Source organism: Scyliorhinus torazame, chromosome 1, assembly GCF_047496885.1.
Source record: "Scyliorhinus torazame isolate Kashiwa2021f chromosome 1, sScyTor2.1, whole genome shotgun sequence".
Lineage (NCBI taxonomy): Eukaryota > Metazoa > Chordata > Chondrichthyes > Carcharhiniformes > Scyliorhinidae > Scyliorhinus > Scyliorhinus torazame.
Window position 1 is genome coordinate 385006415 of NC_092707.1, and position 14112 is coordinate 385020526.

Sequence of the window (14112 nt, forward strand, 5' to 3'; positions counted from 1 at the left end):
TTTCACATTCTTTCTGTTGATTCATCCCCTTCTGTATTTTATGTTAAAAAAAACTGAAAATAAAATAAAATATCCAGGTTTATAAATGGCAATGAGAGTTAAAGTCTCCACTTTCAGCTAAAGAGTTGGTAAATACATTAGAAGAACATATAAAGCAGAAAAGAGCAGGAAAGAAGTAAATTCTTATTTGACAAACATGCATGATATTGTCTGGTTTACCATGGGGATGCCCAAGCATGTTTATCTTCTCAGAGTGCAAAGTTGCAAGAGTCCAGGGCCTGGGCATCACATTTCCATCCATGATACTATGAATTTCAATACATTTTATGTTATAGTAGTTTTTTCTAAACCTCTGGAATCACAAAATTCAACCAGGACAAATCAATAAGACTCAACTGATTGACTTCCATTGACTAAACCATTACAGCTCTGACTGGTTGTGGCTCAAGAGTTTTTGACATGCATGTTGGAGAGTCCATATCATTTTCAATTGTCACTCTTAATGAATGGCTGTTCCATCCAACTACTTATGCAGCAGATTGAAGTGTTCAGTTACATTACAATTACTTTTCCCCCCCCACAAAATATCCAGCATTAAAACGAGTTCCACCATGACCACTAACTTTTCTTCCATTTTACTAAGGTTTTTTTCCTGCCCTTCCTTTGAAAACACAGCGCAATAACGTATTGGTTCACTGTCAAGTCTTGAAAATATGCCCGATGAAATAAACGGGACCCAACTTACTTGAAAAGTGGTTCCAGAGAAGACATACACAGGAATTGCTGAAATGAAAGCCGAAAAGGAAACATTCCAGCCAGTTTCATGTGACCCTATTCCTCAGCGGGAAAGCACAGGAAGGGGAAACATTTCCTGTGAAACATTTCTGAAGAATTTTCTAAATGAAACGTACTCTTATGTTTCTGATCGAGCGCATTACTTTTTAGGTGTTTTAAAAAAAATATAAAGGCCAATAATCCAACATAATAGCATGTAATTACAATGTTTCAAAAACGGTAAGTGGTGAAAAATCAGTTCCATAACATGTCATGCCCCTACTATTGCTGGCTGTCTGCCAGAAATGTGCTAATAGTCGCTACCCAGCAATGCCATCACTGCATGGCTGTATTTTTTCGAGCAATCCAAATCGATTCGGTTAAAAACGATCACAGATCAGGATGAGTTGCAAAAAACAAAACAAAAAAAAAAATCCAAATTCCTATAGATAGCCAATGTCCCGATTGGTCGACAAACAATACATTGATGTGAGCAAACCTTCGGAATTCTGTTGATATACAACCCGAAGATTCCTTTGTTCTGGGGGTAACAAAAAAAAGAGAAAAATGCAATGCAATGATAATTTAAACGGGTTTATGCTGTGCATTTCGGATCTGCTGACATGCTTATGGGGAAACTAGGATAATTTGCAACAACAAAAAAAACCTTGATTTAAAAACCCGTTGGACCGAAGGAGATGGAGAGGAGGGAAATACAAAAGAAAATCAAAGCCCAGCATTGCGTTTAAACTAAATTCGCAGATGGATTGCATAGTTTACAAAAAGGAACGAATAATATAGGGGGGTGGGGTGGGTATGGAGCAGCCCTGTCAGTAAAATAAAGTAACGGTTTGCCATCTGAACCCTTAACACGCCCTTTCCCTTTCTGCCGCCCCTTCGTTTCAATGGGAAGCGGTGGGGATACCAACAATCCCAAAACATGTGCAAGGCGAGAAAGAGGCATTTTGGGAAGGGGGAAATAGTCAACGGGCCCAGCGGTGATGGTGGGGACGGCCGCGTCCCTACCAGACTCCCCTCCCCCGCTACCGGCACCATTTGACGCCCCGTCCTCAGAGCCGCTCTTTGATTTTTCTTTCGAAATGACCACAACCCGTTCCAAACGGGTGCGTCCAGCCGCGGCCATTAAGCGTCTCCCTAAACGTGCGAGGCAGACTCACCCCACCCCGCCAGCAAGTGCAGCAGCCGTCCTGCCCAGGCTCGGACAAACATCACCGGCCCTCCCGTTGCTCGGCAATAACGTTATTCCCACATAGCGGCCGCGCGCGCGCTCGCGAGCGAGTGGAGGGGGAGGGACGGGTGTTTGATTGACGCGTGCGGGGTGGGGTGGGCGGCAACCACAGAATGACAAACCTCCACGCTGGGGGCGGGGCGACCACCACAGACAATAAGAAGTCTTACAACACCAGGTTAAAGTCCAACAGGTTTGTTTCAAACACGGAGCACTGCTCCTTCCTCAGGTGAATGAAGAGGTATGTTCCAGAAACATATATATATATATAGACAAAGTCAAAGATGCAAGGCAATGTTTTGAATGCAAGCATTTGCAGGTATACAGATCCAGAGATAGGGTTAACTCCAGGTTAAAGTGGTGTGAATTGTCTCAAACCAGGACAGATGGTAGGATTTCGCAAACCCAGGCCAGATGGTGGGGGATGAATGTAATGTGACATGAATCCAAGGTCCCGGTTGAGGCCGTACTCATGTGTGAGGAACTTGGCTATCAGTTTCTGCTCGGCGATTCTGCGTTGTCGCGCGTCCTGAAGGCCACCTTGGAGAAAGCTTACCCGGAGATCAGAGGCTGAATGCCCTTGACTGCTGAATTGTTCCCCGACTGGAAGGGAACAATCCTGCTTGGCGGTTGTCACGCGATGTCCGTTCATCCGTTGTCAGGAACGGATCCCGAAGCATGGTACATTGGCGAGACCATGCAGATGCTGCGACAACGGATGAACGGACATCACGTGACAATCGCCAGGCAGGAATGTTCCCTTCCAGTCAGAGAACACTTCAGCAGTCAAGGGCATTCAGCCTCTGATCTCAGGGTAAGCGTTCTCCATGGTGGTCTTCAGGACGCGCGACAACGCAAAATCGGTGAGCATAAACTTATAGCCAAGTTCCGCACACATGAATACAGCCTCAACCGGGACGTTGGATTCATGTCACATTACATTCACCCCCCCACCATCTGGCCTGGGCTTGCAAAATCCTACCAACTGTCCTGGCTTGAGACAATTCACACCTCTTTAACCTGGGGTTACCCGTATCTCTGGATCTGTAAAGACTTAATGCTCACATCTTTGACTTTGTCTATATATATATGTTTCTGGAATATACCTCTTCATTCACCTGAGGAAGGAGCAGTGCTCCGTGTTTGAAACAAACCTGTTGGACTTTAACCTGGTGTTGTAAGACTTCTTACTGTGCTCACCCCAGTCCAACGCCGGCATCTCCACCTCATGACCACAGACAATGCCAACCCTCCTCGCTGGGAGGGGCGGGGCGACTACCGCACACAATGACAGCTGAGGGGGCGGGCGGATTTTTAAAAAACCGTTCTCTTGATGGACGGGGAGGCTGACCAATCGCATGTGAATATTGACCTCACGTCACGGTAGTAACGGTGCTGGTCAGCCGCGGTGGAAGCGCGCGAGACGTTGACAACAGATCGGGGAAGGCGGGAGGAAAAAGCTTCCCCTTCCCCCTCCCCTTCATGGCAAGTATTTCTGGGAGTTGTATTTCTTCGGGGCGGCGGCCGCCATTTTATCAACCTACCCCACCGCCACCCAAACTCCCACACTGAACTACAACTTCCAGCTCCCACCGCGGCCGCGCCTCCCTCCGCTGAACCCGATGTCTCTATGGTGAAAGGAAGCCGAAAGTTTAATTTGAAATCGGTGCCGATTGGTCCAGGGGCGGCGTCCTGTCAGCGGCGCTGGAGTTTAACGAAAGCGGAGGGCAGCGTTTTGAATGATCGCCCCTCTTTTACTGTCAACGTTCTTCTTCTGATTGAATCGCGCTTTTAACCTTTCGTCGCGTACCTCGACCATGAAGGACTCCAGTGACACTGAGGAGGATTTGGATCTGTATCTGAAAGGTTTGAGAGGTGAGCGACTTGATGAGGAAGGCTCATTTCTGAGCGAGGACAGCTGTCGGTTAAGAGGCTCGGATAAGCAAGGCCGAATCTACTTGGTCTCCAAGTAGTGCAGTCAGCATCTTTATTCGCTGACAAAATGCATGTTGAAATGAACAAATCCGGTGTGTTCGCATTGCCTCAAAGTGTTGGCAGTGCAGAGATGAAAGTTTGGTGAATTCTCTGGAGCTCCCGAATTGCAAACCATGGGCTCAGATGGTAAACCTCGCGGAATGTGGACTTTAATTAAATCACTGCTCGAACTAAATCACTTTTTGTAAGACATCAGCGGTTTGCCACTTTCCTAATTGTTTACGAAACATGTATCGGGAGGAAACGTTTGTCAACCACTTTCATTTCCAACATTTTTTGGGGGGTCGAACCAATTAAGTACCTCTTTATGGGCGAATCTACTTTTGTTGTACTTTCAGGTGTTGCATTCCAAGTCGTAACGGCACATTGCGTAAGAAAAAAAACTCTTCATCTGCCTTCTGGTTCTTTTTATGTGACACACAACAGGGTTCACCATCCAACACCTGATCTGGATCACTTCGGGTGCCGTCACATCGTCTCTGCTACTATTCATGCTTTTGTAATTTCCAATCTTGACTATTCCAAAACTGCTCTGGTTGGCCTCCCATCCTTCATCCTGTTAAATTTCAGTTTATTAAAAATTCAGGTGCCTATATCCTCTCTTGTTTCTGCTGGCCTTCATTAGCTGCTGATTCACAATACCTCCGATATGATATTTACATTCTCCTGTTTAAATCCCTTCATGACCTAGCCTCACCCTTCTTACCCCTTACTTCTTCCAATCTTACACCTGCCACCTTGTATCCCTGCACCCCGCCCCCATCCCCACCACTCTGTATTTCTTAAAATCTGGCCATTTGTGAACCTCTTTCCCTTTGTTCCACCATTCACATTCAAATTGTAACCAGCTCCGTCCAGAAGTGGGACTAAGTGGAAATACATCCAATCCATGCTGATATTTGTCAGTAAACTGACTGCCCCTTCAATGGATTGCTGGTATGTAATGCTAATGGCTCGCACCACTTGTTAGACTGCTAGTCCAACATTCCATACTGGATGGCAGAAATATCCTCCAATTAACTGTTAGGCCCTGCTACAAGCCATGCTCCTTTCCACTGACTCAATCCCTCTCCCTAACAACTGTCTGAGACTGAATCAAACTGTTTGCAATCTTATTTTCATATTTAGCCTCAAAATGAGCTGCTGACCTCATGTCTGTGCCATCACTAAGGCTGCTTTGGCAAAGGGTCATCTGGACTCGAAACGTTAGCTTTTTTCTCTCCCTATAGATGTTGCTAGACCTGCTGAGATTTTCCAACATTTTCTTTTTGGTTTCAGATTCCAGCATCCGCAGTAATTTGTTTTTATTTTTTACTAAGGCTGCCCCCCTCTGTTAAGATCAGCCAGCTCTGCTCATATCTCACCATCTGTTCCATGCCGTGTACCTCAAAGCTTAATTATTTTCATATACTTATGGTCGTCTCTCCCCTCCACCATAAACTCTCCATAAACTTGAGGTCCACAATCTGCTGTCATATTCTTGCTCTCAGAAACATTATTTGAGAAGGATGCAATATCTGTGGATATGTAAGGAAGTTAAAGATAGTATCAAATTGAAAGAAAAAGCTTATCATTCCACAAAGATGATTGGTAGGTCAGAAGATTAGACAGAATATAAAGAACAGAAAAAAAATGACCAGAAGATCAATAAGGAGGGAGAAAGCAGAGTACAAGAGAAAGCTAGCTAGAAATATAAAGATAGGTAGTAAGACTTATACAGATATTTTAAAAAGGAAAAGAATAAATAAAGTGAGATTTTCTTTCTCCAGAGAGTGTGTCTGGAGAAATAATAACCAAAAATAAGAAAATGGTGGATGAATTGAACATGTATTTTGCTGTCTTCATTGTAGAGGATATACATAACATCCTAGAAATCAATGTGAATCATGAGGTTCAAAGGAAGGAGGAACCTGAAACAATTGCAATCATTAGGAGAAAAGGAATAAGACAATTATCAGCTCTAAAAGCTGACAAGTCCCCAGGTCCTGATGGACTTTATCCTAGAGTCTCTTTCATAGATTTATCATAGAATTTATCATAGAATTTACGGTGCAGAAGGAGGCCATTCAGCCCATCGAGTCTGCACCGGCTCTTAGAAAGAGCATCCTACCCAAGGTCAATGCCTCCACCCTATCCCCATAACCCAGTAACCGCACCCAATACTAAGGGCAATTTTTGGACACTAAGGGCAATTTATCATGGCCAATCCACCTAACCTGCACATCTTTGGACTGTGGGAGGAAACCGGAGCACCCGGAGGAAACCCACGCACACACTGGGAGGATGTGCAGACTCCGCACAGACAGTGAACCAAGCCGGAATCGAACCTGGGACCCTGGAGCTGTGAAGCAATTTGCTATCCACAATGCTACCGTGCCGCCTTTCTTTTAAAGTGGCCTCATAGATGCATTGGTTTTAATTTTCCTGAATTCCCTGGATTTTGGAAAGCTCCCATCAGATTGGAAAATAGTGAATGTGATTCCTCTATTCAAGAAAGAAGGGAGACAGAAAGCAGAAAACTACAGACCAGTTAGCGTAACATCATGTCATTAAAAAATTGCTATGCCAATGGTGCCAAGGAAGCACTCCGAGGGGACTGTAATGCAGTTCACGGTGAACGTCTGTAACCAGCTGAGGAGGCACTTTCGGATAGAGAGGTATTCGGTGTTAACGCCGTTGTGCTTAAAACACGGTTTTGAGCCGGGGGGGATAGATTGCATGTATAGGAAGTGGAGAGAAGTGGGGCTGGTTCAGGTGAGGGACCTGTACCTGGCAGAATGGTTTGCCAGTATAGAGGAACTGAAGAAGAGGGTAGAGATCCCAAGAGGGAGTGAGTTTAGTAGCTGCAGGGAAGGGACTTCGCGTGGAAAGTTTGGAAAGAGTTCCCCAGGTTGCTGAGGTACAACCTGTTGGAGCAACTGCTGCTTCCGATGTGAAAGGAGAGGGCAGGATCGGAGACATATACGGGTGGCTGGAGAGCAGGGAGGTGAGCAGGTGATGAAGATTAAGGAGAAGTGGGAGGGAGAGCTGGAAGGGGAGATAAACTGGGGAGTATGGAATGAGGTGCTACAAAGGGTAAATGCGACCTATGCGTGTGCAAGGATGAGCTTGATACAGTTCAAGGTGGTACACATGACTCGAGCAAGAATGAGTGGGTTCTTCCAGGGAGTGACAGATGAGTGTGAGAAGTGTGGACGAGGACCAGCGAATCATGTTCATATGTTGTGGGACTGCGAAAAGTTGGGGAGATTTTGGCAGGGTGTTCACAGCGCTAACAAGGATAGTGGGGGTGGAGGTTGAGCCGGACCCATTCATTGATGGCGATATTTGGGATATCGGAGAAGCATGAGGGGAGGAGGGCCGATGTTGTGGCCTTCGCCTCTCTGATTGTCCGGCGAAGAATCCTGTTGGAGTGGCGGTCAGCAACACAACCAGGGGTGGCGGCTTGGCTGAGGGACTTGTATGGCTTTCTTTGGTTGGAAAAGATTAAATATGAATTAAGGGGTTCAACGGAGGGCTTCGAGGCAATGTGGGGGATGTTCGTGGCCATGTTTGAGGAGCTGTTCATCGAGGCGGGAGTGAAAAAGGGGAGAATTCGTACAAACTGTATAGTTGTGTGTTGGGTGTTTGTTCCCCAAATCTTTTATCTTTTGTAACCTTTTATATACGTTTGGAATAAAATACATTAAAATAAGAAAATTGTTGGAATGTATTATTGTCATGTGAGAGTACCTTTTAAGAAATGGAGCTGATCATATTACTGAAGTGATGTCAGAGGGTGGGGGGAGCTGAGTTCACTTCTGCTTTTTTGACTTTCAGTTTGAGAAGGTGTCTGTGTGTTTTGCTAAGAGCTGCAGGAAGAAACACCGAGCTGGTCTGTTGATTTCTGAAATCCAAAGACTGTAAATATATTGAATGTAACCTAATGTGGTCCAATTTTTGAAGGTTTGAAGTCGTTTGGATGTTTAAAGTAACAGTTTGAAGGATTATTTAGTGTTGTAGTCTTTTGGGGTTATCTTTGAAGTAATGGGTGTTAAGATATTCAATATTTGTTTTTAAAAGGTTAACTTGAGTTCATAGAATAAACATTGTTTTGTTTTAAAAACCATTGGTCCATTTCTGCTGAATATACCTGGAGAGTACGGCGTGTGCTTCCCACACCGCAATCTATTAAAAGTTGTGGGTTGGTTGAACTCCATGAAATACTTTGGGATTCTGTAAACCCGGACCTATAAAAATTGGGGGCTCGTCCGGGATAAAAGTCTATTGATTGGACTGGCTTAACGAACTTAAAGACAGTGAGTGTTGAGCATATTGTGGTTGCTTTTCAGTTGTTGTATTTTAGTTTAAGTGTGGAGTGTGTTGTGGACAATGGGTCTTTCAGAGGCTCAGAAGTTTTTGTGGGTGGACACGGTAACACGCAGTACCTTACGGACAGAGACTTAAAGCAGACTGTTAGATTTAGCAAAAGCATTGCAGTTAACATTGCCAGGCAAAATGCGAAAAGATGAGATACTTACCGCGGTAGCTGAGCATTTAATTTTGCCTGAGATACATTCTGACTCATTAGAAATGGCATAGCTCCAGTTGCAGATTAAACAATTTGAACATGAAAAAGAATTTAAGCAGCTTGAATATGCAATGAGAGAAAAAGAAAAGGAGAGAGAAGAAAGAAACAAAGAAAGGTAGAGAGGAAAGGGAAAAAGAGAGAGAGTTTGAACTTCATAAAATGGCTATGAAACAGGAAAATCAGTTAAAATTGGCAGACGTAAAGGGAAACATACAGTTGGATGTGATCGATGAGGATAGTGAGACAAAGCGTCATAGTCGAAGACGTGATGGGGATCTATTTAAATATGTCCAAGCATTGCCAAGGTTTGACGAGAAGGAGGTAGAAGCCTTTTTCATTTCATTTGAGAAGGTAGCGAAACAAATGAAATGGCCACAGGACATGTGGGTATTACTGATTCAAACAAAGCTGGTAGGTAGAGCTAGTGAAGTGTTTGCATCACTACCGGAGGAGGTATCTGGAACGTATGAGGAGGTGAAAACATTCATCATGGGTGCATATGAGCTAGTGCCTGAAGCTTACAGACAAAGTTTTAGAAATTTAAGGAAATAATTTGGTCAAACATACATGGAGTTTGAAAGGCTCAAACAGAGTAATTTTGATAGGTGGATAAGGGCTTTGAAAATAGACCAAACGTATGAAGCTCTCAGAGAAATTATACTTTTGGAGGAGTTTAAAAATTCAATTCCTGATGTAGTGAGAACTCATGTGAAAGAACAGAGGGTTAAAACTGCGACATTAGCAGCAGAAGTGGCAGATGATTATGAATTAGTTCATAAATCAAGGCTTGGTTTCCGACATCAGTTTCAGCCGATGAGGGATAGAAACTGGGGACATGAGAAATACTCAAATGGTAAAGGTAAAGATGATCTGATGGAAGGTAATAAAGAGAGTGTACCTCAGATTAAAAAAGAAATCTAGTAGGGTGGAAGAGAAATGAAAAGTTTCAAATGTTTTCACTGTAATAAACTAGGTCATGTAAAGTCACAGTGTTGGTGATTGAAGAAAAGCACTGGGAAGGCTGATGTGGTAAAACAGGATAAGACAGTGGGGTTTGTTAGAGTGGTAAAGGAAAGCCCAAGGGAAGCGAAGGAGGTGCAAACGATTGTACAGCCTGTTCAAGAGGTATTTGATAAGAACGTGCCAGATGTCTTTAAAGAATTTACTTGTGTGGGTAAAGTTTACTCATGAGTATCAGGAGGAGCAGGTAAAGAAGTCACAATTTTAAGAGATACAGGAGCTAGTCAATCTTTAATGGGAAGAGATGAGGAATTATGTAGTTTGGGAAGAATGTTGCCAGAAAAGGTGGTAATATGTGGAATTCAGGGTGAGAGAAGTAGCGTTCCATTATATAAGGTAAGGTTGGAAAGTCCAGTGAAGAGTGGTGAAGTGGTAGTAGGAGTAATAGAGAAACTATCTTGTCTAGGAATACAGTTTATCTTGGGTAATGATATAGCTGGATCGCAGGTGGGAGTGATGCCTACTGTGGTTGATAAGCTAGTGGATAATCAGACAACTGAAGTGTTGAAGGACGAATATCCTGGGATTTTTCCGGATTGTGTAGTAACAAGGTCACAAAGTCACAGGTTAAGACAAGAGGAGAAATCAAAAAGCAGACCAAGGCAGGCCAGCAGCACGGTTCGATTCCCGTAACAGCCTCCCCGAACAGGCGCCGGAATGTGGCGACTAGGGGCTTTTCACAGTAACTTCATTTGAAGCCTATTTGTGACAATAAGCGATTTTCATTTCATTTCATTTCATTTCAAGTTGAAGTGCAATTATCAGAAACTATTTTTGATCAGATGGTTGAAAAATAACAAGAACAGATGGAGGATGAGGCGGTTATTTTTAGTTCAGGAAAATTGGCGGAGTTACAACAGAAAGAAAGATGTAGAAATAAAACGGATATATCAGAAAGCATATACGGAAGAGGAATCTGAGAGTATACCAGATTATTACCGTGAAAGTGATGTCTTGATGAGAAAATGGAGACCTGTACCTGCAGGCGGATGAAAAGTGGGCAGAAGTTCATCAAGTAGTCTTGCCGATTGGTTTAGAAAGGAGGTGTTGCGAGTGGCATATGAGGTACCAGTGGGAGGTCATTTGGGGATAAGGAAAACTCAAGCTAAGATGCAAAAACATTTTTATTGTCCTGGACTACATAAAGATGTAGTTAAATTTTGTCAATCATGTCACACATGTCAAGTGATAGGGAAACCTCAAGCAGTGATAAAACCAGCGCCCTTAATACCCATTCCAACATTTGAGGAACCTTTTACAAGGGTCCTAATTGATTGTGTAGGACCCCTTCCTCAAACAAAAAGTGTGAATCAATATCTTTTGACTATAATGGATGTGTCTACTAGGTTTCCAGAGGCCATTCCAGTACATAATATTACAGCTAAAATGATTGTGGAGGAGTTACTTAAATTCTTTACTAGATATGGACTACCCACAGAATTTCAATCGGATCAAGGATCAAATGTTACCTCAAAGTTATTCAAAGAAGCTATGGATAGTTTAGGAATAAAACAATTTAAATCAACTGCGTACCATCCAAAATCACAGGAAGCGTTAGAAAGGTGGCATCAGACATTAAAGACAATGTTGAGGGCTTATTGTCAAGATTATCCAGAGGATTGGGATAAAGGAATTCCATTCGTACTGTTTGCAATTCGGGATGCACCTAATGAGTCAACCAAATTTAGTCCTTTTGAACTAAGTTTTGGTCATGAGGTAAGAGGACCACATAAATTGAATGAAGAAAAATTGGTGGGTGAGAAATCGGAAGTTACACTATTGGATTACGTGTCAAATTTTACGGAATGATTAAATAGAGCAGGTGAATTGGCTAGACAACATTTGAAAGTTGCACAAAATGTGATGAAACGGGTAGCGGACAAGAAATCCAAAGTTCGTAGTTTTGCCAGTGGAGATAAAGTTTTAGTGTTGTTACCAGTGGTAGGTGAGCTTTTAAAAGCTAGGTTTTGTGGACCTTATCAGATTGAAAGGAAATTAAGTGAGGTGAATTATGTGGTAAAAACACCAGATAGAAGGAAGACTCACCAAGTGTGTCATGTGAATATGCTTAAAAGGGAAGGAGAGAAAAAGGAGGAGGTTTTAATGATTCTAACTCAAAGTGACGAACCAAATCCAGATGACTGTGAATTTGACAGACCTCAAATTAAATTGGAAAATGAGGATATTCTTACAAATTGGGATAAATTGTTGAGTTATCTTCCAGAGGAAAATCGAACTGACCTGAAAGAGTTATTGATATCACATGGGCAAGTTTGTAGAGATAAATTGGGAAGTACTAAAATGGCTATACATGATGTAGATGTGGGAAATGCCGTTCCTATCAAACAACATCCATATAGACTTAATCCTTTATAATTGGCACAGGTTAACAAAGAGATTGAGAGTATGCTTAAAAATGGCATAATTGAAGTGGGTTGCAGCCAATAGAGCTCACCCATAGTGATGGCACATAAACCAGATGGTACCCAACGGTTGTGTGTGGACTATAGAAAGGTGAATGCAGTTACAAGAACGAACTCTTATCCCATCCCACGTTTGGAGGATTGCATTGAGAAAGTGGGACAATCCGCTTTTATTTCCAAATTGGATTTACTTAAAGGTTACTGGCAGGTACCTTTATCCGAAAGGGCGAAGGAGATTTCAGCTTTTGTGACTCCAGATGGTATATACCAATTCAAAGTTATGCCTGTTTGGCATGAAAAACGCCCCAGCCACATTTCAATGGTTAACTAATACAGTTGTTTCCGGATTACCCAATTGTGCGGTATATATCGACGATCTGGTAGTTTCAGCCAGACATGGAAAGAACATTTAAAACATCTTGTGGAGTTATTCGATCGACTTCAGGAGGCGGGTTTGGTGATAAACCTAGCCAAAAGTGAATTTGGAAAAGCCCAAGTCATTTTCCATGGCCATACAATCGGACAGGGTCAATTGGTTCCACAGGATGTGAAAACAAAAGTTATTGGCCAGTTTCCGATACCCTCGACGCGACGGGAAATAATGCGATTTCTTGGTATGAGTGGATTTTTACCGGAAATTTGTGCCAAATTTTAGCAGTGTGGTCGCTCCACTGACGGACATGCTCAAGAAGCATAACAAATTCCAGTGAACAGCGTAGTGTCAACAGGATTTTGACGGCCTGAAGGCTGTTCCTGTGTTAGTCATCCCAAATTATATCAAACCATTCAAAGTGGCTGTTGATGCGAGTGATGTGGGCGTAGGTGTGGTGCTTCTACAAGACGACGACGAAGGGCTAGAGCGGCCTGTTGGTTATTTTTCAAAGAAATTGAATTCTCACCAGAAAAAGTATTCAACGATTGAGAAGGAGACTTTGAGTTTTGTGCTGGCTTTGCAACATTTTCACATTTATGTGACCAGCAATCCGTCTGACACCATTATATATACTGATCATAATCTGTTGACTTTTTTGGAGCGACTCCGGAATAACAATGTGAGGCTGTTTCGCTGGTGTTTATTGTTATAGCCATTTCATTTAAAAATAGTACATGTGGCAGGACGGGAAAACATGATAGCCGATGCTTTGTCACAAATGTGATGAACGGAAGGATTTTGGTTGGAGGAAGAAGAATGAAAAAGGACTATATTATTATACCTGTTTGCGTGTGTTGTTTTTTTTTGAACCGGTAAAGTGTTTTTACTGTGTGCATTTCTGAATTGACGGTGCAAAGGTGAAAAATGAAACCATCTTGAAGTTGATGGTTTATTTTTTTTCTTGGGAGGAGGTGTCATGTGAGAATACCTTTAAGAAATGGATGTTTAAGCAATGTACCTTTAAGAAATGGAGCTGATCATATTACTGAAGTGATGTCAGAGGGTGGGGGGAGCTGAGTTCACTTCTGTTTTTTTGACTTTCAGTTTGAGAAGGCAGCTGGGAGTGTCTGTGTGTTTTGCTGAGAGCTGCAGGAAGAAACACAGAGCTGGTCTGTTGATTTCTGAAATCCGAAGACTATAAATATATTGAATGTAACCTAATGTGTTCCAATTTTTGAAGGTTTAAAGTCTTTTGGATGTTTAAAGGAACAGTTTGAAGGAGTATTTAGTGTTGTAGTCTTTTGGGGTTATCTTTGAAGTAATGGGTGTTAAGATATTCAATGTTTGTTTTTAAATGGTTAACTTGAGTTCATAGAATAAACATTGTTTTGTTCTAAAAACCATTGGTCCATTTCTGCTGTATCACACCTGGAGAGTACGGCGTGTGCTTCCCACACCACAATCTATTAAAAGTTGTGGGTCGGTTGAACTCCATGAAACACTTTGGGGTTCTGTAAACCCGGACCTATAACATTATTAAGGAGGTTATAGTGGTACACTTAAAAAAAATCTCAATACAATCAGGCAGAGGTCCATGGTTTTTTGAAAAGAGTAATAACCACGAGACCCATGGGGACAACCCAATAGGTCTCCTTGTGGGGCTAGTGGAATATGAGCTCCCCTGCTTATTGGCTTATCCCCTGCCTAT

The 14112-nt window shown here is 42.7% G+C and overlaps 2 protein-coding genes across 20 annotated transcripts in view; one reads left to right on the forward strand and one right to left on the reverse strand.

Annotated features, from left to right (window-relative positions):
• The window catches only part of cep170aa (centrosomal protein 170Aa), a 257407-nt gene extending 255333 nt beyond the window's left edge, over positions 1-2074 (reverse strand). For 14 of the 15 annotated variants that reach the window (XM_072512604.1, XM_072512598.1, XM_072512607.1 and 11 more), the window contains exon 1: positions 1953-2074. The gene's annotated coding sequence lies outside the window, so the exon portion shown is untranslated. Of the gene's footprint in view, positions 1-745; positions 875-1952 lie in introns of those variants that run through there. The other variant, XM_072512501.1, reaches the window with a different exon arrangement.
• Positions 2075-3453: 1379 nt separating this feature from the next.
• The window catches only part of sdccag8 (SHH signaling and ciliogenesis regulator sdccag8), a 727678-nt gene continuing 717019 nt past the window's right edge, over positions 3454-14112 (forward strand). For 4 of the 5 annotated variants that reach the window (XR_011948390.1, XM_072512625.1, XM_072512632.1 and 1 more), the window contains exon 1: positions 3455-3898. Coding sequence is in view for 4 of the 5 variants with exons in the window: in XM_072512625.1 (XP_072368726.1) it covers positions 3841-3898 (58 nt within the window). In the remaining variant the exon portion in view is untranslated. Of the gene's footprint in view, positions 3899-14112 lie in introns of all 5 variants that reach the window. The other variant, XM_072512651.1, reaches the window with a different exon arrangement.